Source organism: Mytilus trossulus, chromosome 4 (genome assembly GCF_036588685.1).
Source record: "Mytilus trossulus isolate FHL-02 chromosome 4, PNRI_Mtr1.1.1.hap1, whole genome shotgun sequence".
Lineage (NCBI taxonomy): Eukaryota > Metazoa > Mollusca > Bivalvia > Mytilida > Mytilidae > Mytilus > Mytilus trossulus.
In genome coordinates this window covers 26,504,389-26,529,667 of record NC_086376.1, presented here as the reverse complement: position 1 = coordinate 26,529,667, position 25,279 = coordinate 26,504,389, and the positions used below count along the sequence as shown (strand labels likewise).

The 25,279-nt window shown below is 31.7% G+C and overlaps 1 protein-coding gene across 1 annotated transcript; it reads left to right on the top strand.

The window, feature by feature from the left end:
* Positions 1-3,274: 3,274 nt before the first annotated feature.
* Positions 3,275-15,514, top strand: LOC134713833 (neuronal acetylcholine receptor subunit alpha-6-like). The gene is made up of 5 exons (XM_063575109.1): positions 3,275-3,760; positions 5,171-5,215; positions 12,638-12,747; positions 13,118-13,653; positions 14,058-15,514. Exons 1-5 carry the CDS (start codon positions 3,557-3,559, stop codon positions 14,717-14,719), a joined length of 1,557 nt encoding a protein of 518 aa, XP_063431179.1. The 5' UTR covers positions 3,275-3,556; the 3' UTR covers positions 14,720-15,514.
* The last annotated feature ends 9,765 nt before the right edge of the window (positions 15,515-25,279 follow it).

Genomic DNA, 25,279 nt, shown 5'->3' with positions numbered 1-25,279 from the left:
CTTGATGTATTGGCTATAGAGGTTTTTTTTCCCTCGGAAGGATGAGTATTTTTGTTGATTTTGTGCTGGTCTGCAGACGTTTAAATTCTTGCAGTAAACTCGTTTTGAAAGTATCAATTTTCATTTGATTTTTTGTCAATAGAAACATTCCGTGAAATTGATTACAAGTAGCATGAAGATTGACATTGTAAGATGAAACAACTAAATTAAACGGAGATATGTTGTCATTAACTGGAAAAGGTAACATTTTCTACACTGTTTCGACATTCGATGTTGAGCATAACACAGACTCATTGTCCTTACTTGGCGATATTTGGAAAACAGGTGTATAACTATAAGTCTGGTATGCCTAAAAGTGTTTTTTCTTCATAATTCTCAGATCTTGTACTAACTGCATTGCCACGTTATTCAGGCATCGTGGTTGCAAACTTTCGGTGGTCAAGTGATCTAAGTAGACGATCTACTGTATCACTAGCCTGTCAACTTTAAGGTTATGACTTAAAACCGACAAGTGAGAGGCCCGATCTAACTAGGAGTGTTAGATTTCCGACCGAGTTTCGGAAGATCTCTCTGCGCACTCCGGTTAACTCCACCAATAAAAACTGACCGCCAAGAAATGGTACAACATTAGTTCTGAAAGCGGTGTAAAACACCCATGAATCAATCAATCCGAGCTTTTCTGCGAAAGGATATTGATTAGTTATTAACTAATTAACAGTTCATATTGCTCCACATTTTTCTGTCCTGAGAAAATATCCGATTTCTTTAAAATGAATGTCAGTACTAATTAAACTGTTACTCAAGAAATTAAAATGATTTCCTGTTGATTTTCGATATTTTCAAACATATGATACTAGTACAGACTTATAGAAAAGTAGCAAATTCAAAGTTGATACTCGTACTTAGTAAGTTGAACTGATTAAGATTATAAAAACAATATTGACGGTTGCACCTCTATTTTGAAATTTTTACCTAATATGCCTATTTCTGTTTGTTTTATTCATACATCGTTGTCAATATAATGGAATTTTATGCTACTGTTATATAAGTGAGATGTTTAGCTAGCTATAAACTAGGTTTGAACAATCATTTTCTACATAAGTACCAAGTCAGGAATATAACAGTTGTAATCAATTCGTTTGATTTGTTTGATCTTTTGATTTTGCCATTTGATCAGGGACTTTCCATTTTGAAATTTCCGCGGAGTTGGGTATTTTTTTAAAAATTTACTCTGTACCTATTTACCCTCGAAAGAGCAACAACTTTGAAGGGTACAAAAACAAAATGTAAATATACTTCTAATTGTAAGTTGATATATACTTCAATATAAGAGAAAAAGCTGAGAAAGACGGTACGGATATTATACGTCAAAGTTTTAATTAGACAAATTCTCCATTTAGATACAGGCATTGTATCGACGTCTTTGTCATAATAAAGCATCTAAGTGTCTAAAACTTTTCTTTGAAAGATGTCTGCAAATCTACATGTCTAATTATGACATATATCTTGTTTTCATGAAATAGATTTCCACATAACGCTTTGAAAGACAAAAATGTATACATTATGTGCTTGTTAATTTACGGAGCCACATTTTCTCAATTAAAATCATATGCATTTTCAAGTGAACTAGGGAACTAATTGTACGGTACATTCCTTAAGGATTTGTTTCTGTTTGTTGCAGTTCTCTCACTACTTACCACTAAGAAACAGACGAAGTTGATCATGCGTTTTAAAATCACCTTCCGCTTTATGGATAACTTTCCGTCTCAAAATCACATTATTTAACATTACCTCTTTTTCATCTATCACAATGTATCAGAAGATTCATAATGACTGAAACAGAAACACTTGAAGTCTAGTGATATACAAAACAAGTTCTATAATCACTGCTGGCGTCGTTGTTCAGTAGTATTTGGTCGACTTCTTCAAAAGTTTGAATTTCAAAGGAATATCAAACACTTAAATCTTAAACTTTTTTTTTAACGTAAAATGTAATCACAAAGTGCCTTTATACGCCACATATGTAAATATGTCGTCCCAAAGTCATGAACGTAAAATCTTTTGACTTGTATGCAGTCATCAAACTATCCCTAAATTTAAATTAAATGACCATATAAATATAATATTTAGAATTCGTACGAATGACACTCTGAATATGCTCAACAACCAGGTTTTCTCAGAAACTAAACAATTTGTATATCTTAAAATTTCCATTTGGAAGTGATAATGTCTTTAAACATCAAAAGATGGCATATCCAGTGAAAAAAGTAAAATATGAAACGTCACATGCGACGTACACAAAAAGTCAACTTTTAGAAATGAGTAATTAAAATGTGTCACAGACACCTGTTTCTAACAAAATGAATAACGAGCATGGACTATTATCAAATTGATAGAGCATTGAAATAATACAAAATATGGGTTGTTCAATATGAATATGAAGTTAAGCACGAATGCAATTAAGGTACCTATACCAAACTAGTGGACCTTTCGTAGGTCGGTTATAAACCATTATGATATGATTCATTATGGATTCTAATCAAATTTCAGGAAAGATATAGTAGCAAAAGGATGCATCTACAAAATGATCAATGAAATGCAAACTTTTGTCTGTTTCTTAAATAAACGTAGGTGAAAATAACTTTCAAAAAGGTGCAATTTGGTTACCCGCACGTTATAAATGTCTGCGTTAGATTTTATATAACATTTCTCTACTATCCACATTAAAAATATTTAAATAGATTATATAAAATCTTTGTATCAAAGTAAATAAATAAAATATCCTCAATAAGACAAGACATTTAACATATATAATACTATTTACAAAGTGTTTATAATTTTATATCTTCTATTCAAATGAAAACGTATAGCCACAATAAAATAAATAAAATAACGACTTTCCCTTTGTTAAAAGTTATTGCTTCAAAACAGTGAAACCATAAAGGATGAGTTTATATTAAATGAAGTAGAAATGATTAAGCATATGTCTGAAGCTGTCTATTCATACTTACATGTGTAAAACCTTGCATTACTTCGCCATGGAAGCACTAACCTACTAATATAAATGCACAAATATAATGATAAATATTAAAGAGGAGATCCGTATATATGTTGTCAATAAAATATTTTGTCACTGAGTATGAATAATCAATGTGTTTTCCATGAAAGTTAAGGTTTGTTTACGATTTCATTACTTATTTGGACAGACTTGGCAGTTGTACGATATTGTTGATTTGACAAAGGCATATTCTGTTTTGTGAAATTATAGTGAACAGTCTATAGTGTTATAACTTGTTGAGTAAATCTTCGATAATAACAAACGGAATAAGAAGAATGACAGAAGTGTCGTCAAACTCTTGATGTCAGAGACGACAGCTGCAATTGATAAATATTAATGATTATAACATTCGGTCTTTAGGGATTTAAGTGATAATTACCAACTGTGAGAAAAGCTGAACTATTGAATGGCATAAAATAACAGTTTATCAAAGTGGTTTATAGTTTTGTTTTCAATACGTTATTTCAAGTTTTCTTATAATTATTTTAGATAAAAGAAATGTCATCAGTTTTACTCTTTGCTGCATACTGTTTCATTTTACAAACATTGCCAATTTTAGCAGTGGTTTTACCAGATGAACAACGACTAGTGGAAGAACTGTTTAATAAGAACAAATACGACAATAGTGTTAGACCTGTAATAAATGCTTCACATAGTGTAGTTGTCAAGTTTGGATACTCACTCATACAAATCATGGATATGGTGAGTACTCTTAAATAAGACAACGATAATATGATTTGACTTTATGGAGTAGATTATTAGAATAACATAGAACTGTGAGGGTTTGCTATTCGCCAGGAAAAAAATGATAAAAATCATGTTTTAGACTCAGTAAAAAGAATTAAATGGAGGGTATATATATATAAAAAAAACTATCCTGAAAAAATTTCATTCGACTGACGGCCCGAAATTTGATTGATATTTTTCACAAGTACCCCACCTTAACATTATATATCTTCACGCAGTAATTCTAAATATTTGGTAAAAATTAAGAAGTTAAACCTAAGGAGCATCGTCGTTGCTTGTAGTATGTCATACATCAGTGGGTAGAGGTGGTTTAGAGAATGTTAACACACCTGTCGATTGCTAAAGACTATATCTTTCCCTCTATTTATCTTTAGATCATTTTTGTCGTTGGGATGCTGTCATATTGACGTATATTCCACATCTCCATAATTTTTATATGCATAAATAAAGCCTAGTTTCTTTTTTCGAAAGTAGTATTTACTCTATGTGATTCTCGAACACAAACTTAAAAATAAGCATTCTAAACCACGTTCTAATTGAATATATTTGACTTAGTGTGAAAATTATGTTAAAGATCTGAAACGTACTTGCTTTTAAGAACTTTCTATTTTGAACGGTTCTTTCATATTACTAGTACTTGATTACTTGAGTAGATATAGTCAAATGTGTGTCAAAATATATTTAGAATTGTCACTATAGCTCATATTTATAAACAGTTAACAGACATTGTTTTGCCTCTAAGTGTTCCGCTCGTTTATTTGAGTTTTAAACATTATTGAACAAACATATATTCACATATTATATAACTTGCCAGCGAAATCCTACCTGCAATGCTTAAGCTTTATTGAATAGAACAAATTATCGAGAACCAATAAGGGTAACAAAGCCAGCAGTAGATATTATATATTGTCGTTTGCTATTTTAAATATAGTTGTTTAAAAAATGTCCAGAAATATAATTTACATATGTATTTACTGTGTTTTGTAGACTGTTGTCTGTCTGTTGTCCATCTGTTGTCGTTTTTTTGTTGTTTGATATTGCGCTGTCAGTTTGTCTTCGAGTTTGAATATCTCTTTAGTATCGACCCATCGCTTCACAACTGAGAAGCATAATCCTTAACCATTTACTCACTGTTTACCTCTGATACCCATTATACTCCAAAAACGCCTGAGATTAATCTTTTTTGGCAAATTTATCTCCCTAAAAAGTAAATAGAGTATGAAGACAAGATTAGTGAAATCAAATGTTTTTTCTGACTGCATGGATTTAATTAACTGCAGATAATTTCTTGAGAAAATGCCATTTCAGACTCTTATGATAATTATAGTAATTTCATTATCATATCTTTTTTAATTTGTTTTACAGGATGAAGTTAACCAAGTGTTTGTAACAAACGCCTGGCTAGAACATGTAAGTCAAAGTAACTTTACTTAGGGTTTCAAAGATTTATAGTAGACTTTCACAGTATAAAATACATATACTTATGAAATATAAATCATCGGTGCGCTTAGGCGCTTTTCTTGATAAATCACTGCCAGGAAAAACCAAACCTTTGAAAGCAAGAGATGCTTAAATACCTTATGAGCTACTACATTTACATTAACTAGTAGTATATGACTAAAATGGACATAAGCATATTGTCAATAAACCTTGGTGAGTTTGTCACTTTCTTTTCAATAATAATATGTTACAGTAGATTTGTCAACGAAAATCAAGGAAATGTAAGTTGCCAATCATATCAGTGTGGAAGCACTGAATACTTGGTGAATAATATCCTCTGGGACTAAAAGTCGACCAGGAGCATCATCGACCTGGTGTTTAAAAAATATTTCTATATAAATTGTATGCATACTAAGCGCTTTTCTGGATATTCCTTTATTAGATAAACTGTTAATACGTAACCATTTCCACAGTAGTTTAAAATTTCTTAGATAGTGATGTTATTAACAAAACAAGTGTTTATACAGACTTGGTATTACATACTACCAATAAGATTACTTTTTAAATTCCGGGGAAAACCAAAGTTGTCAATACGACATTATATAATAACATCTTCTTTGTAGTTTTATCAAGAAGTGAGCCTATCTTAGTTAGGTCTATTTTCTATATTTTGGAATTTGATGCGACTGTCATACAACGCTATAAAACCAGGTTGAATCCACCAGTTTCTACATAATAAAATGCATGTACCAAGTCAGGAATATGACAGTTGTTATCCATTCGTTTGATGTGTTTTATCTTTTAATTTTGCCACTTGATTTGGGACTTTCTTTTTTGAATTTTCCTCGGAGTTTTTTTTTGAGATTTTACTTTTTTTCAATGCCATGAAGGTTTATGATATATAATATACATATATATGTATTCTAGAATTGAGGGACTACATACAAAGGAAAGTCAAAATCAATAAGTCGAAAAATGACAGGCAATGTCATGAAAAATAGAAAAACAGAAGACAGACGGACAAACAAACTGCAGAGCACAAAACATAATTAGCAAAAGCAAACGAACCCCAATATAAACACAGAGCTAATACAAGCGCTTTTGGAAAGTAAGCCGAATATTTGCCATATGCACCATAAGTCGAAACCGAAACCCAAGTCAAAACCGAGAATTAACCTCAACCACGCTAATTGAATGGCATGTTTATCTGTTAGTATACATAAACATGTACATAAACGTACTGACAATCTTACTTGCCATTTGTATTCTCAGACGTATATGTTATTGTTATGTTTTTTTCAATAATTACCAGTGACATCAGTGTCACTTTCAAATATACTAACAAAACCTTTCGATACTCAACCTTTTTGTCAATTATAATTTTCAAGCGAAGTTTAAGCAGCTTCATTTTCAAATTTCAAGAGAAGTATAGCAATAAAATACTAAGCCTATGGACAGAGTTAAGTCCGTCGTATGATAACCGCAGATGTTGTTTGTTACAATAAAATACTAAGCATAATAGACAGAGATAAGTCCGTCTTATTATAACCCTCAGCTGTTAGTTGTTATAATAAATTACTAAGCATAATAGACAGAGATAATTCCGTCTTATGATAACCTCAGATGTTGTTTGTTAATCTGATTTGTGTTGTCTTAATTAGTTGCGGAGTTTTAAACATCTGTATAATAATATCGCTTTCATTTAAAACAATTAACTACTAGTAATTAGAACAACTCATCAGCATTCAATGGCAACAATATACACTCTCATAATTGATAAGCTATTGTACAGAATAGACAATACAAGATACTGTTTAAGTTTGTAATTGTCTACATTCCATCGCTCACCACATCCCTTTCATCAGTAATTGATTACGGACATAATTCATCCGGGTTTTTTTTATTTCTGTCCGGGGGTTTAATGTTTTATTGCTTAATGAATACCTGCTTTTCTCAACAACAAAAAATCTCTTTATGTCCGGATTTCGTGAAATGCATCAGTTAGTCGTTTTATAAATTAAAAATTAAAAAAGTTGGCTGAAAAAAATTATAGGAATTTTAAAAGTCACAAAATATTTGGGTTCAAGTGTTGTACTGCAACGCTGTCAGCTTCAATGTTGACATAATTCCCAATGAAGATAAAATTGAAAATGGAAATGGGGAATGTGTCAAAGTGACAAAATTTTTGGTTTTACTTATTTCTAAGTCCAAAATCATTCGCTAATATGTTATTTAAGGAATGACTGTAATTTTGTTTCTGTCTATGAAAAAATAACATAGAAAATTTGGTGCACACTAAATAACGCGCGTAGCGGGTTATTGAACAGTGTGCACCACATTTTTTATGTTATTTCGAATAGACAGAAAAAAATATTACAGTCATTTCTTATAAATTAATTCTAAATTCCAATTTAAACCGTAGAAAACCATGAAAAAACGTTAATGACGTCACGGTCACATGACTAAATTATGTCTATGTGTTTATAACAAAATAACGTCAGCCAATTAGGAGACATGTTACATCCGAAATTAAAAAGTACAAAATCTGCTTTGTCATTTTTTATTTCATGTTTTTTTTTAATGTTCTCTGGTAAAATTCAGTTGTCCTTGAATGACGGTTAAGGGGCTTTTTATGTTATTTCGAATAGAGATATGCTCCCAGAAAATTACGCAATCAAGATTCAATAATCTGTGATTAAAGCAAACGTGTTTTAATGAATTGCTCTAATGAACGAATTTAAAAAATTGCATTAGATCAACATTTTTATTTGTAGCCTATGTTTAAACGAACTTCTTTGATAACTGTCGTTCTATGTGGTCAATTTTTGTGCAAATGCGGCGTAAAGCAACCAACAATCAATCAATCAATTCCATGTGGTCAATAATGTCACACTTGCTTATTTGTATATTCATGATGAGTTTACATCATCAAATCGAAATAAAAGTGACATGTGCTTAATATGGTAAGGAACCGGTCCCAGTACTTATAATCGTATTTAAAAAGAAATGAATGATGTTGTTAAATTTAATATATTTACTTTTTTGGGCTTTTTGTTGACTGCTGTACCCCTATTTTTGACATTTTGATCTATTATGTTTGTTTGGTTTGTTCATGCATCGTTGTTATTACACGCATTGTTGTCATTATGATGGAAAATTGATGCGACTGTCATACAAGTAAGAGGTTTAGCTAACTATAAAACAAAGATCTATCCACCATTTTCTAAGAAAATGCCTGTGATAAGTCAGGACTATAACAGTTGTTATCCATTCCTTTGACGGATTTGAGCTTTTGATATTGGCATTCGTTTAGAAAATTTCCGTTTCCTCGGATTACTTTGTGATTTTACTTATGAATACTTCTTGTACTTTAGAATTCAACAGTGCTTGAATTAATGTTCGCCTATTTGTTTTTCTTAAGATATTTTCTAGAAAAGTTACTTTTACGTTTCTAATTAATAATTAAAGCAATCAATATGAAAAAAATGATTTCTTTTAAAACTTTATCTTCGCTAGCCAAGATTTACGAGCCACTTCCTTCTTCTCCCTCCTCCTTTGGCAGGTTAAGCCAACATTTGTGATAACAATGTTGTGCCATCTATCGGTAGATTAAAGCCAAGCTCATTACAAATACATTATTCTACATCAATGATAGCACTTGAACTTTTCAATTTGGAGGTGAAAACACGATTGCGTCTAGATTCTTCACACTTGGTGAAGCAGGAAACAAAAATATACGTTGACATTCATGCATTTATGCAAGAAACATACAGGCCTTATATTAGTTGATTAAAACATTCAAATTGTTACTAAATATGTTAAGGGATGTAAAGACTTATAAGACAATAAGCACGTATCAATTGCTAACAGACACTTTCTACATTTACATGTGATCATGTTGTAGGCGCGTTTTGATTGGATGCACCGAGTTTCGGCTGCAACCGATGGAAATCATTACCGTAGGTGTTCGAAAATCACACTCAACCTGCCAAGAGTGGAGAGGAGGAAAGTTGAATGTAACCCTTGGCTAGCGGAGATGTTAAAACTTATGACTGCTTATATTTGCAGATACATTTACAACTCACTATTTATCATTGGTTTAGGTTTGAGTATCTGTTTCGGTTTAGATTTTAGGTAAAGGTATTATATATTGGCACATTATGTGTTACTCATTAAAAATTCTATGAGAGGTCTCATTTTAATGAGTTCACAGCCAGATTCAATCCACATTGTTCTACATAAGAAAATGCCTGTACCAAATCAGGAATATGACAGTTGTTATTACTTCGTTTGATGTGTATGAGCTTATGATTTTGACATTTGATTAGGGACTTTCCGTTTTGAACTTTCCTCGCAGTTAAGTATGTTTGTGAGTTTGCTCTTTACACTAGAAAGAGAGGACAGAATTATTGTGATATATGTGATATATGAAAAAAATATTCAATAATAATCAACCAAACAACGATGCTCGTCGTAAAAATTTGCAAGAAAATACTTCAAACAAACTAATGATTTCCTATCCCATGATTAAAAAACATAATCTGTATTTGGTAAAACCTTTCAGAATAGTGTATCCTCAATGGTCTGCAACTTCGTTCTTTATTTTGCTATCAAACTTTTTATACGAGCGTCACTGTACAAAATTGTAAGCTTGGTCTCTGTGATAATTATTTATACCGAGTATGTCTAGAAGTATCGTAAGAGCAATACTGAATTGAAAAGACGCACCTTCAAAATATCGATATCAAACCAAAGTCAGCAAAACACAATTTTGTCTCTTTGAATATTTTTTGTATAACCAGTATGTATGATTAAGGAAATGGTCAGCCAAACACAATTTTATTTTTTCTTACAAAATAGGTACAGCATTACCATGTGGAATTTAATCAGACACGGATGCCAAGGAATTTGTCATATTTCCTGATATCTGTCTGTTACGATAGATAGTGAATTACAGATTGACAGAAGCAATCACTTTCTGAATAAACCTTTTCTACAAATATCATCTCTTGAATTGAGAGAAAGATTAAATAAATTTTTGATCTGACAGATGAATTCAGTCACCAAATGAACGTCGGCATAAGAATTATGAGGATCAGTTTGATTAAAACACTAGGGAAAAAATTAAAAGATAGCCAATATTTTGTATGATATGATAGCTGTCTTTCCGTGTGTTTTGTTTTTACATTTTCATGTTAAAAAAGATAAATATATTTGCAAACAAACAGCTTCAGATAGAAAAAAATCTCTTCTACAATGAAACACTGTAGCCCCACTGTGGTTAACTTCATATGCCATGCTTTATATTCTCGCTACATTGAAGACCTGTTGGTGACCTTCTGCTGTTGTTTTTTTATTTGGTCGGGTTGTTGTCTCTTTGACACATTCCCCATTTCCATTCTCAATTTTATGACTAATTTGTTTAGACCATGTAAGGTAAAATTATACATACAAATGCTCAAAATCATAAGGGGTAAAATTGAGACAATGGTAAAAAAAAATGGTAATAATAATAAATCTAGTTTTTATATTAACAGCATAAGATGTATGAAAAAATAGTTAGCACCCTAGGATGCTGTAATTGTATTCTGATCTTGACCTCAAACTTGTAGAATTGGTGTATTTATGCATTTTTTCAGCTTGGTTAAACTCATGAATAGTATAACAATATCAGATGTCAATAAATGTAAAATATTTTCCAGAAAACCAATAACAAGATCTGCAAATCATACCATTTCATTTCTTTCCCTACGTTTAATTATTGAGGAAGTTTTTCATCTGTCATACATATACATATATAAAACATTTTGTTTTATGTACATTATCATTGGTTTAATTTTAAGCATGAACAAAATTTCAGTTTTCATTGAACGAAAAGGATCAGTCATTTAATTTGTTATTAGTAAGAGGAAAACACACACAAAAAACACTTACAGGACAAGAAAGAATACAAAAACTTAAAAACTCACAAAAAGAGTATATCTGAGCAAGATGGTGCTCAGAACTTCAAAAAAGATGCATCTTCTATGCCTGTGCAAGACAGAAAAAACATCCCATTGATTTGAATTTATTTCGAAAGCAAAATAATGAAATATATGATCAGAATTCACACTTCGGATACTTTTTTATATTAAAAAGTAACACAAAAATACTGAACTCCGAGGAAAATTCAAAAAGGAAAATCAAAAATCAAAAGGCAAAATCAAAAGTCCAAACATATCAAACGAATGGATAACAACTGTCATATTCCTGACTTGGTACAGGCATTTTCTAATGTAGAAAATGGTGGATTGAACCTGGTTTTATAGCTAGTTAAACCTCTCGTTTGTACGACAGTCGCATCAAATTCCATTACATTGTCAATGACGCATGAACAAAACAAACATACTCAAAGAGTAAAAATGTCAAAAATAGGGGTACAGCAGTCAATATTGTGTTATCATCTTAATATCACTATAAAACAACAAATGTTGCCAGTATTCCAACCAGTAAAATATATATTACCTTATATTCTACTTGATGATGTTAATTTTTAAACATCAATTGTTATTTGGATGGAGAGTTGTCTCATTCGGACTCATACAACATCTTCTTATACCTGTTGGTGTAATAAATCAAGCCTGTACCGAAAATTCATCGGTTAGGTCTACCAGTCTATGGTCAACATCCTTTACAAAAGTATTCACTTTTATCTATCATACAATTGGGTAACATTTTGAAACCAATTCCGGGGATCTAATATTGCAATCTCTATTTTAGCAGTCTGTGTTTTGGTATCAACATAATTTATTACTTTTCACACATTTCAGTTGGTAATTTATGTTTGTAATTATTATAAAGTAACTATGGTCCCAATTCACTTAGGTTTAATATTCATGAATCTATACACCCTTCCCATCTGTTTTTTGCTTTAACTTTCTGGCGAAGGTGAATCCAGAAAATCATTTGTAACAGGCGATGCTTAATCGAATAGAAATAAGTCATCTGATTTATAGGGTTCTTTATTAATCAATTATACATCATATGCATTCATCTTACAATTATATACACCAACTTTAAAATAAAGTGTTTATTTCATTTTACTGAGAAAGTTACATTTTGTCTGAATGCGATTTTAAAGCGCAGTTTCTTGATCTAGCTGATCGATTGTCGTTATGTCAGCTTTGTTTGAAAACGGTATACAATTGACACGATACAATTCTGTTCAGGATAGATAGTGGTCCCTCATTTTTGTAAATCATTGTAGGAGGATTTTTCGGAGCTCCTCGAGTTTAGAACCAACCCATTAGTGGTAAGTGATGGTTTTTATCTCTCTTCCGTATCAAGATCTTAGTGTTTTGTTTTATATACGGTTTATTTTACTTTTATTCAAATTCTGAAAAATGATTTCAGCGCTGGAAAGACGACAGAATGCGATGGAACGAATCTCACTATAATAACCTGAAGGTCTTACGTATTCCAGCCAGTAAACTATGGTTACCAGATATTGTCTTGTATAACAAGTAAGTTAGGTGCAGTTCCGTAAGATTATCCCTCACAATATAGTGTATGTTTTTTTCTGTAAAATGTTGTACTCAAAGTAAAAATACCGAACTCGAAGGTAAATTCCAACAGATAAATTCTGTCCATTAAAAAATGACAAAATCAAAAGTTATTGACTATTCGAACAAGTGAAAAACTGCCATCATATACATATTCCTCACTTTGAACAGGCATTTTTTTTGGTCTTTTCATTAAATGATGTTTTGCTTGTTTAATTTTTATTTTAAATTATAAAAAAAGTTTTTGATTAGATTAAAAACAATATTGTCCGTAATTAAATTCTTCATCATCTGTTATGACACAAAAAGTAAACGCTACTTTATTTTTTAGTGCCGATGACTATACTAATGGATTTATGCCAATTAATGCAATGGTCCATCATGATGGCTGGGTGTTTTGGTCACCTCCAGTAAGACTAAGAAGTTCATGTAAAGTCGATATTACATTTTTCCCGTTCGACAGACAGATCTGCAAATTAAAATTTGGTTCTTGGTCGTATCCTAAACGACAAGTTGATTTAGTGTCTCTTACAGATACTGTAGAACTGCATACATACACAACAAATGGAGAATGGATATTAATAGAAAACAAAATCGTCCGCAATGAAATTAAATATCCTATTGGTGATGATCTGTATCCAGATGTTACAATTGAGTTTCTGATTAGGAGGAGAATTTTATATTATATTCTTAACATTATTTTCCCATGTTTCTGGTTGAATGTTTTAAGTGTTTTGACATTTTGCCTGCCACCCGATGCTGGGGAGAAGATCACTTTGAGTATCACTGTTTTGTTATCATACTCTGTGTTTATGTTATTGGTTGCTGAGAGTATGCCACCTACGTCGGAATTCGTTCCATTGATTGGTGAGTTAGACAAAACATAAATATACAGAATAATATTCCCTACATCCAAAATTCATTTTGTTATCACTACACGTCATTTGCAAACGGCTATAAAATAGGGGCGAAAGATACCAGAGGAACAGTCAAACTCATAAATCGGATATAAACTGACAATCCCATGGATAAAAACGAAAAAGGCAAACAGACAAATAATATTGCACAAGAAACAACATAGAACACTAAAGACTGAGCAACACGAGCCCAACCAAAAACTATAATGTTCATATATATATCATTCATAAGCTAAAATTATAAAATACAGCACCATGTATGCAACCTTTTACCTTTCTTTTTAAAGTTAACTTGACAACAATATACATGCAAAACGATAATGTATATTAAATGTTCGTTTTTATATCTTTCAGGTATATACTTAACCATGTCAATGGCATTAGCATCGGTTGCAGTAATTCTGACGGTGTTAGTGATGAAATTACATCACTGCTCTCCCCAACAGAAAAGAGTTCCTAAATGGGTGAGAATAATAGTTTTGGGAATTCTTGCGAAAATAGTGCGTTGTAATTGCATTACTGGAATAAAATCATTTCAGCGTGAGGTTCAGATAAAAAAACAAAAATCATCACTGAGACATCAGATCGAGGACCGAGATTTCGAAACAAGTACCAAATTATTCACCGATATCGACACAAAGCAGGTTGTCCACGAGTCCAATGAAACATTAAGCGATCATGAATTATCCGACCATACACCTATTACTGGAAATGGCCTTGATTATTTTTCTGATGTCCGAAAAAGTTTTAACTTATCTGAACCAGGATCTTCGTCTGAACCTAAAGATACCATTCTTCACAAAACAACATCCGAAATTTTGAAATATATGAAATATTTAGTGTCTAAAAGTGATGACAACGATGTCGAGGAAGACATTGTTTCGGAATGGAAACAAGTTGCATTAGTGGTTGACCGTCTTTTGTTTTGGACTTTTCTTCTAATTACTATATTTTCTACGCTTATAATTCTTGTATTTGTACCGCTCTCCGCATATACTGAGTTCAGCGGTTTATGAAATTCAAAGTTAAGCAATAGCATAAAAAAACATTAAAGTTCTAAAAATGATGATAGGGTTTTAAGTATTTTTTTTTCCATAAAAATGCAGACCACTTGTACTAGCTAGAAAACTTAACCAGAAGAGATCAAGTAGAAATGCCTTTAAATTCGTATTTTCAATCAGTTGCCCTCTTGGATGATATGAATATCTTACTATTTTCTTGTTGTAATTAATTCAAGTTCTCAAAGTTACAATGCTTCCCGTGTTGTTATCAGGAACACCATGGCCGATTAAACAAGACGAATAGATTAATAATAACCACAAAACTGACAGTTGATCTAGACAAACTGCAGTGGACACCAGGATAATCTAACGTGTACTGAGAATGGCTTAATGACTTTGCAATTGTAACAATCCTATCGGTGTGAAAAGTATGTTAAAAGTATGACAAAAATGTCGAACTAAAATGTAAATTCGGAAAGGGGAAATTCATGAAAAGTGACAGATTCGGTTATATTCAACAAAATGTTATGTGCAACCAATACAGAAATACTAGGTTAATGTTACAATAATTTGAATCCAGCAGTCAAAAATGTTCAGGTAGTAGTGTCAGTAACTTCAATTCAGTTGACAGCATATGAGTGTTAGTATTATAGACTACACGTATTATTTGGTAGGTATAAGTTTATTTTTGCATTACAGCAGAATATATACTTAATGTTTTAGTCAAGTTAAAATAATACAATTTTATTTTTTACTTGCAAATTTGAAAAAAGAAAGTGCATTATAATTACCCTACATTACAATTTAGTTTACCTGATGACTATTTACTTAAATTGATTTAAGCTCATTAAATCCTCCGTTTCTATATATTTTGGTATTTGTTTTAGAGGCATTAAAGTTTTTCTGTTGTTTCGTTGTTTTCTCTTATAGTTGGTGTTTCTCTCGGTTTTGGTTTGTGACCAAGATTTGTTTTCGTCTAATTAATTTATGACTATTGGACAACGGTATACTACTGTTGCCTTTATTTCTCTAGAAACCAATTCTCTAATATTGTCCTACTTTTACTTTACTAGATAAAGCTAAGCACATGAACATTTACTTGAACGTGAAATGCATATTTTTGTACTGAATACGTATGATATTGGATTGTTCCTTTTTTAAAAGCTCACAAATCCAAAACTTTGTTCAAATGATAGCTAGTTTACTACATGGAAACATGTATACGATGTTGATGAACGGATTCAGTAATAAACTTTTGGAAACTGTAAAAACTTTTTTATTTCCCTTAAGACCACACATGAGGCATGACAGTGCAAACTAACAAAGTTAATTTATGAAAAAAATAATCATAAGTCTATGTAGAAGAATAATCAAGGAAGTCAAATCTTTTACATAACAATTTTAAAGAATTAAGACAAGCTAAAAACGGTAAATGTATCATTATAATTCATTCACCCTTTCCATTTTGAATTGTATTAGTTCCAAGAAGCTATCAACATTTTTAACTGTACGTATCACTGCATGTAAAAATGTAAAACCTTTTATCACTCAACATTAAAAAATAGTTGTAAAATACATAGTGAAATTCATCACCCAATTCTTCGTTATAACATAAGTCTAGCTTATTTGTATTTACTAAAAAAAAATTAACATTTTCAATGGGAAATCTATGACTACCACATCTTAAATTCCATAAGTTGCATCTTAGAGCAAAAGGTAATACATTTTATTATTTTCCCAACCTTATTCGACCGTATTCATTCTGTAATTTAAACATTTAGAAGAATTGAAGATTTTAGTCATACAATCGTTTGCTACTAAATCGTGGTAAAAGTAATTGGATGTAATGTGGTAATTTTGATTTACTTCCCTTTGAATGTATTTCAAACTTGTTCTATAGTTTGATAACGCTAACCTAATATCCGTATACCGGTGTTGTTGATGTAAAACTGAAACCTATTTTTTGGGTCAGTAAAAAAACCAACAAAAACATGAGGGTTATTAAGCTTAGTGTACTGTATGATTTAAGTTATACTTTTGGGTAAGTCTTATGGTGAACAAAACTCCTTTCAGATGTTTGATAGCGGAAAACTTACAATTTAAAGATACTGTAAATAATAATTGAGATATGCAAAGTATGTGAAGATTCGTCAAGATTTCTAACCACAATTCAATACGATACTTCAGAGCTATCATTTCCTATCATGATTTCAACAGAAAGTTGATGCTTTCATGGAAACTATCAACCCAAGAGCTTTTAATGGTGAAGTTGAAATCATTTCTTTTCCCAACATAGGAAAACCCACTTTAAAAAGGATTTGGATAACATCTCATTGAAAATACTCTGACGCTTATATATATTCATTTTTGCTTCTTATCGAATTTTCTATACAACATGAATTTGAAATAAAGCAAAAACAGACAAACAACCCTTTTATTCATTGCAACTATGAAGATACTTTTACACTGAATATTTCAAGAGTAAAGATTAGATAAGTTTTAACCTCTCTCCTGGTTTAGAATAAACTGTCATTAAATTCTCGGCTTTTTTAGAACAGTTCTACCTTTAAACGATTATACCCTGGAACTGTTCAACGGTAGAACGTAATAAATAAAACGATTGATTGGTATGCATCACCCACCACTCAAAAATTCAACGCTGTTTTAATGCACATTAATGGACAAAATGCACTTCTGGCGTATTAAAATTTGAACTTGTTGCTTTTTGTTGGCTGTTTTCGTGTGATTCTTTGTCAATTGTGTTCTCCAATTTATTTATATTGTAGTCCTATGGTGTTGTGTTGTCATTTTGATGTTATATTTCACATGGCCATAAAAGTGCGAGGTTTGGTATGCCAAAAAAACAGGTTCAACCCACCAATTTTTCCTTTAAAAATGACCTGTACCAAGTGAGGAATATGGCCATTGTTATATTATAGTTCGTTTCTGTGTGTGTGTTACATTTTAACGTTGCGTCGTTTGTTTTCTCTTATTTTTGATTGTAAATTCACATTACGATAAGACGTGTCACGGTACTTGTCTATCCCAAATTCATGTATTTGGTTTTCCTGCTATTTTTGTTATTCTCGTGGGATTTTGCTCGGTCTGTTTCTGTGTGTGTTACATTTTAGTGTTATGTCGTTGTTCTCATCTTATATTTAATGCGTTTCCCTCGGTTTTAGTTTGTTACCCCAATTTTGTTTTTGCCCATGGATTTATGAGTTTTGAACAGCAGTATACTACTGTTGCCTTTATGTTACTGTTAAGAAATGTGACGTTGACAATTGTATCTTTGTTCAGTTTTTTTTATACTTATGTTAAGGTTAATTGTATGCAAACTATGTTTTGCTATGTAATGGTTTGTGGGCAATTTCTACTTAATGAATTCCTCCTTTTGTCTCTGGCAATGTGTCCTTTTTATTTTAGATTTCCAATTGGGTCTCTGAAATGTGCCTTTTGAAAATTTCAAATTCAATTCTCAAATGATTCGCTTTTCTTCAGTTTGGATATCACTGGCATTTTTCTATATTGATTTAGTCTTAACATTGTACATTAATGTCAAATAATGATTAGTGATCAATATCTGGGGAATATACCAACACAGCCGTGTGAATAAATATTTGTCACCTTTTGTCATTATTGTTCTTTACATGCTATTTTTGGTTTCTGTTTTGTATAACTGCTTTGAAATTGCATGCATTGTAAGGAACCTGCGATTAAATTTTTTGACTTTATCAACAGACTTTGTAAATATTTACATATAACCCTCGTTTTCTTTTATTCGTATCACACATTTTTGTCAATAAAGTTGGCCACCAAAAGTGTTGAAATTTGATACTCGCTATAAAATATAAAATATTGTAAGAGTTGAATGTAAGCCTTTAAAATAAACACCATCTTTACATAATCAAAAGAAACCATTATGATATTTGCACAGAAAACAAAGCAAAACATAACAATTTAGAACCATGTCAAAAAAAAATCGTTCACAAGAAACTACATACCATATATCAAGACACAAATTGCCCCCTATCCTGAAAAACAAGTTAAACAAAAGTCTGGCGTACTAAATTATAATCCTGGTACCTTTGATAACTATATATATATATCTATCATCCATACCAAATCCTTATGAACGAAGAAAAGAACTAATATTTTCAAGAAATGATAATCAATCGTCAAAGTGTGACAGAAGATAGTTTTGGAACAATCAAAATACACAAGTGACAGGAAACCCCCTAGGAAATACCATATTGAAAAAGAAAAAGAAAAGTTATAGCCAACATTCTGAACCCCACAACATTTACCATAGACCAGGGATGAGCAAATATTTACTCCGGACGGGTAAGAAGGTCATGTTTAACTTGTGACACCAGTCATTTTACTAATGGTAAGTAAAGATTCGATGAAAAGTCTGCGATTCAAACTTCACACTTTGTATGTATCTAAGGAATTCTCAAAAACAAATACAAGTTTGAGAATTGGAAGCAATTATGTTCATATATTTGAACGTAATAATTGATATCTACCGTAGTTGATCTTATGAGTGTAAAGTCTTGTATATGTTTACAAACTTATGGTTATGTTGAAATGTCTGTTACCAAAAATGCTGATCATGAAAGGGAAGATTTCAGTTGAACTAGCTGCATTGGTCAGAGAAGTCCCACAATAGTCACTTGGGCTATTAACCTATGACACTATTTCATTAAAACAGAATCCAATTGAAACTTTTCGAGTATTTGTCAGTAGGTATAACTTGTGTCATGCCTTACAATGACAAAATTGCAAAACAATCAAATATGACATTACAATCCAATTTCAATACGCAAGAGACTACATGAAAAAAGTAGTTCGGGGTTAAAAACCTATTGTTTATGAAATGATAAAAGTTTTGAAACCTGTTGAAAACGACATAAACAAGAGCACTTAGGACAATGATATATTTCAAATTCCTCTTAACACATGGTAGTTCCAGACATGATATTTAATGGAAAGATATTAAGCTGACGTGATACAATTTGGTTCTTCATACTGACAGAAGGTGAAATGGTAAACACAACCATTCATAATCTCAAATACAATAGTGCAACTTAACTTATTCTAACTCACGATTCATCACAAAAGTAACGTCTGTGTTTTGTTACAAATAATTTCAATTTTCCATAATAGAACATTATTTTCGATTATGTTCTTTTGTGAATTTAAAAAAAAAAGATATATGTGTCTTAAGAGAAGCGATCAGATCAAGTCTTTGCACTATGAGTTTTAATTTGGTTCTTCAAATTTATATCTTTTTTAAGCGTATGCTTAAATAAAAAAAGACTAATATTTCAGAGAAAATATTCAATAAAGGAACCCACACGAAACAGAAAAAAACACACGTTTTAAATTTACATATTATATTACCAAGCTGTACGACAAGAAATGTTCATTAAAAGAGGGACGAAAGATACCAAAGGGACAGTCAAACTCATAAATCTGAAACAAACTGACAACGCCATGGCTAAAAAAAAAGACAAACAGAAAACCATTTGTACACATGACACAACATAGAAAACTAAAGAATAAACAATACGAACCCCACAAAAAGGGGCGATCTCAGGTGCTCCGGAAGGGTAAACAGATCCTGCTCCACATGTGGCACCCGTCGTGTTGCTTATGTGATTACATGTGGTTTCAGAGAACTAAAAGCTATTATTATACGGAAGGAAGAGGTATTATTCTTGTCTGTAACACGCAATTATTGGGCCTGTAAAAGTATATCGTAGATTATAGACCAGTGTAATAGTTGTATGGTGTAACTTTACAATTATCAAATGATCTTATATAATGTTTTTAATCTTATAATGTGATGGAATGACAAACTGTGGTTGTTTTTAGATAACCAATAAAATCAAATTACTGCTAATGTTTTCGCTCGCTGCCCAAAGCAAACAGCAGCAAAAATATAGACATAATAAATAAGTTTCTACTACAGAATGTATAACAATGGCAGAAAGTTCATTCCGGATTCTTTAATAATGAATGTACATATTTGTAGACAAATTGTGAAATTTCATAAATCAACCGGTACCCATATTTCAACCGTTTTTGACTGGATATTTCTCTTTATTATAAAAATTAATAAAGTTTAAATATGTAAGAGTTTCGTCGAAGACTTATATATATATATAGCTTTTCAGTGAAATATTGGTTTCCGATTTTTACATACATTTACACAATAAAGAAATACTGACAATCAAAGCTTAATCTTATGCAACACTTGATTATCTTTCCGAAATCTAAAAAGGAATAAACATATGTCATAGCTAAATGCAAAAAAAAACTTTTCTACTATAGACAAACATGAATATTTTTCTGAATATATTTTGGTTAGCGCACCTTTGGTGAAAACCATGACGCTCTTTCAGGCAACATACTGTATAAGATACACATTTTGAATACTGTGGATTCTTTAATATTCGTGGGATATCAATTTTCATGGATTTCGTGGGTAAAGGTGAACCACAAATTCAAATGTTCAACGAAATACAAATGGTATATGGGTTGTATGCCGACTTTGGCAAAACCATGAAAAAAAATATCCACAAAAATGCAATGTTTACTAAATCCACGAAAATTGATACCCACGAAAATAAATGAATCCACAGCACCAAATATCACGAAACAAAACAGCATACACTTATGGAAAGTCCTACTTACAAACGTGTTCACCAGGGAAAAATTAACGTGACTTTTATTTTGTTTATGGATACAAAATTTTAGTTATTTTCCATTCACTCAGTTTTATTTTAATTCCAGTACGTAATTCATAATTATTTTATCATTTTCATTCGTGTGCATTTTTTTCTGAGAAAAACGCACGTACTAGATAACAGCCGTTAATCCCAGATTACTATTCAAAGCCACTGGTTCGACACCACTTCTGGTTGACATATCATCAGCCTAGTAAGGATTTCTGACCCAATAATACAGTACATTGGTGCGGTGATTTTTATTTTCTGCAAATTAGCAGTTCATCAAATTGTTTGTTTACCCCCGCAATAAATAGCATAAGAAATATGCTAAATAATTCTAAATAATTGGTTTTCTATACTTTTTAACTTCGTCTTTTTTTGGCTTTTCTATCGTTTTGATTCGACCGCTGTTGGTAAATGTTATGTGAACAACACGTGCGTCTGACGTATTTACTTCACAAACTTACACTCAACAGCCTGGTTGATTCATTGATTTGCATTAGGCTGTATTGGTATGGTTCATTTTCGTTTCAGTCGTTCTGCCTCATAACTCTATGGAGAAGTTTGTTTGTGTGTAAGGAGCACGCCTTGTTAATAAAGTTCGAATAGTGTGAACATTCACGAGCGTAACTTATCCACTGAGCTACGTAAACGATGTATTTATCAAAAGCACTTTTTTATATTGATTTAGCCTTAACAATTTAGATCAATGTCAATTATCGGTTAATGATCAATATCTGAGGAACATACCAACACAGTCGTGTGAATAAATATTTGTCGCCTTTTGTAACTATTGTTCTTTACGTGCTATTTTTGGTTTATGTTTTGTCTAACTGCTTTGAAATTGAATGTATTGTGTACAGTTATAAGGAACCTGTAATAAAAACGTTTGACTATATCAACAAACTTGGTATTCATCATGTTTTATACTAACTATTTGCATATGACCCTCGTTTCCTTTCATTCTTATTGCGTGTTTTATTTTTACAACTAGAAAAAGTTCTATGTATATAAAATATTGTTAATAGTGCATGTAAGCCTTAAATACGAATCCCACTTTTACTACGTTTAAACATTTCCAGGTAAAACGATGCATTACAAATCACCCCCAGTTTTAATGGGGTTCGTGTTGCTTAGTCTTTGGTTTTTTATGTTGTGTCTGTGTACTATTATTTGTCGGTTTGTCTTTTTCTTTTTTGGCCATGGTGATGTCACTTTATTTTAGATCTATGAGTTCGACTGTCCCTCTGGAATCTTTCGTCCCTCTTAAATCTTTCGCAACCGAACGACTTGATTAACCAAAATAAATCTTAAGGTCGAAATATAATTGTCTATAATATCAACGTACATATGTATATCACATATCAAGCATTGAATTGTACCCACTCCTAAAAAAGGAAGCAGCTATGAATGAATTAAACAAAAGATTATCCTCAATCTTTGCTCGATACCAAATACCTCTGAACCACGAAAGGACTTACATCTTCAAGAGAGAATAATTTATCTTTTAAAAAAGGGAGACGATGCTTAGGGGACAATTAAAACCACAAGTGTTAGAAAAAAGCAGGAAATATCATTTGGAGAAAGAAAATAAGACAAAAGTACAAATATTAGTCCACAGTCTGAACAACAAAATGTTTTCATAGACCAGGAATGATAATGTGTGCTCCTGACGGATAACAATGTCCTGGTCAATTATTAACATCAGTCCTGTAAAGATTCGATGAGAAGTTGGTGATACAAATCGTAAAAAATAATGCAGTAAAGAATTCAACTTATCAAAGACTATGCAAAATGTAGTAAAAGCCTATACATGTATTACAAAACAAGTCGAACTTTTTTTCATTCAAAGAAAAAAGATATTATGTAACTTATTTTACACAAGAGTCATTCAAATTATTTCGATTTTTGTCCAATACCTTCGCGTGTATCCTTTATTATTTGTAAACTATTCATTTATTGGTCATCGGGTATTATATGTTTCATTCCCAACAATGACAAAATTACAGAACTATCAAATAGGGCGTTATAATACTATGTCAACCAGCAAGAAACTACAATGCAGTACGGGGTTATAATACCTGTTATATCTGAACTTATAAAATGTATAGTACAAATAGGGTTGTAGTAACTCTTCAATAACGCCAAAACAAAGAACACTTAGGTAAATTACCTCGATAAAAAAGTTATTTCAAATTCCTCTTAACATATGGTAGTTCCAGACATGATATTGAAAGGAAAAACATTAAGCTTACGTAACACAATTTCGTTCGTCGTAATGATGAAAGGTAAAATGGTGAAAAAAGACATTTATAATCTTAAATACAATAGATCAGCCTAACTTATTGTAACTCGCTATTTATAACAAAAGAAATGACCATATTTTGTTGCACAGAGATGCAATTTCCATAATGGAACATTATTTTCGATTATGTTCGGTTTTGAATTTGAGATAAGAGATATGTGTGTTCGGAGAAACGATCAGATATAGTCTTTGTACTATGATGACTTAAATGTTGCTCTGTATTTTCTTTTTCAAGCGTATGTTTGGATAAACAATACGTATATTTCAGGGAAAATAATCAATAAAGGAGCATAGACGAAACAAAAAAACACAGGCAATAAATTTAGATATAACACTGTCAAACTGTTCGACAAATGGTTCGTTTCATTAAACAGGGCTTCAGAGAACTAAATGATATGCATATATGATAATGCGTATCAGGCCTTATGCTTGGCTGATAACAAGAAACTATGGATTCCGTTTAGGTGTATCGTGTTGTATTGTGTAATTTTACAATTACCAAGTCATCTTACATAAGTTTTTATTCCAATAATGTGATTGTATGATAAACTATGGTTGGGTAGAGTTTCGAAACCAATAAAATAAAATTACTTGTACGTTTTCGCCGCTCAAAGCAAACTGATACAAACATGAGGTAGCATAGACACACAATGAATACATGTAGATTGTTTTAAAATGGCAAGATAGATAATTCAGAATTCTTTACTTATAAATTTTCATTTTTGTCGATAAATTGTGAATCATGATTAATCAACCCAGCAACCAAAAGGCTGAATGGCAAAATTCTAAATCTGTAGGTGTCCTTCGAAGACTTGGAGATAAACGATGGAAAAGACAGAGAGAGCCCTAAAGAAATCCTGATATTTAAGTAATGCATATATTTTAAAGAAAAAACAGACACTGAAAATGAAAGTCTCTCCTTCTGTAGCACCTTATATTTTTTTCTATGAGCTCAAGAGGAGTCGTTTTACTCTGATAAATTCGTAACACTCAGTTCCTTTAGTTATACGCTCACATGTATTGGTCTGAATATACCCTGGTATGGGAGGCTTCTGTGAAAACAGTTACACTTTGTCAATCAAGATAATGTATCAGATACAAAACTTTTTGAAAACCCAAATGACTATGACAAAAACCCTAGCAAACACAACTGCGAGGCTTACTTTTTTCGAGGACCAAGTACGATTCTTACATGCGTGTACCATACTTATAGGGTATTCTTGGTTACTATTTACGGCCACTTAGTAGATACCACTGATGGCTGACGTATCTCGAGCCCAGTAAAGACCGATAACATGATGCTACATTGATGCGGTGATTTTCTGCGACATTACTGTTTGTTAATAAGATTAACGGTACCAATTTTCTTGCACCAGATGCGCATTTCGACAATACATGTCTCTTAAGTGATGCTCGTTGCCAAAATATTTGAAATCCAAAGCTTATATAAAAGATGAAGAGCTATAATCCAAAAGGTCCAAAAAGTATAGCCAAATCCGTGAAAGGAATCAGAGCTTTGCACGAGGGAGATAC

Coding starts and splice junctions, on each gene's coding strand:
- LOC134713833 (XM_063575109.1), top strand. CDS start 3,557: ATGTCATCAGTTTTACTCTTTGCTGCATACTGTTTCATTTTACAAACA. Junction 12,748..13,117: donor GATATTGTCTTGTATAACAA/GTAAGTTAGGTG, acceptor TTTATTTTTTAG/TGCCGATGACTATACTAATG. Junction 13,654..14,057: donor GGAATTCGTTCCATTGATTG/GTGAGTTAGACA, acceptor TATATCTTTCAG/GTATATACTTAACCATGTCA.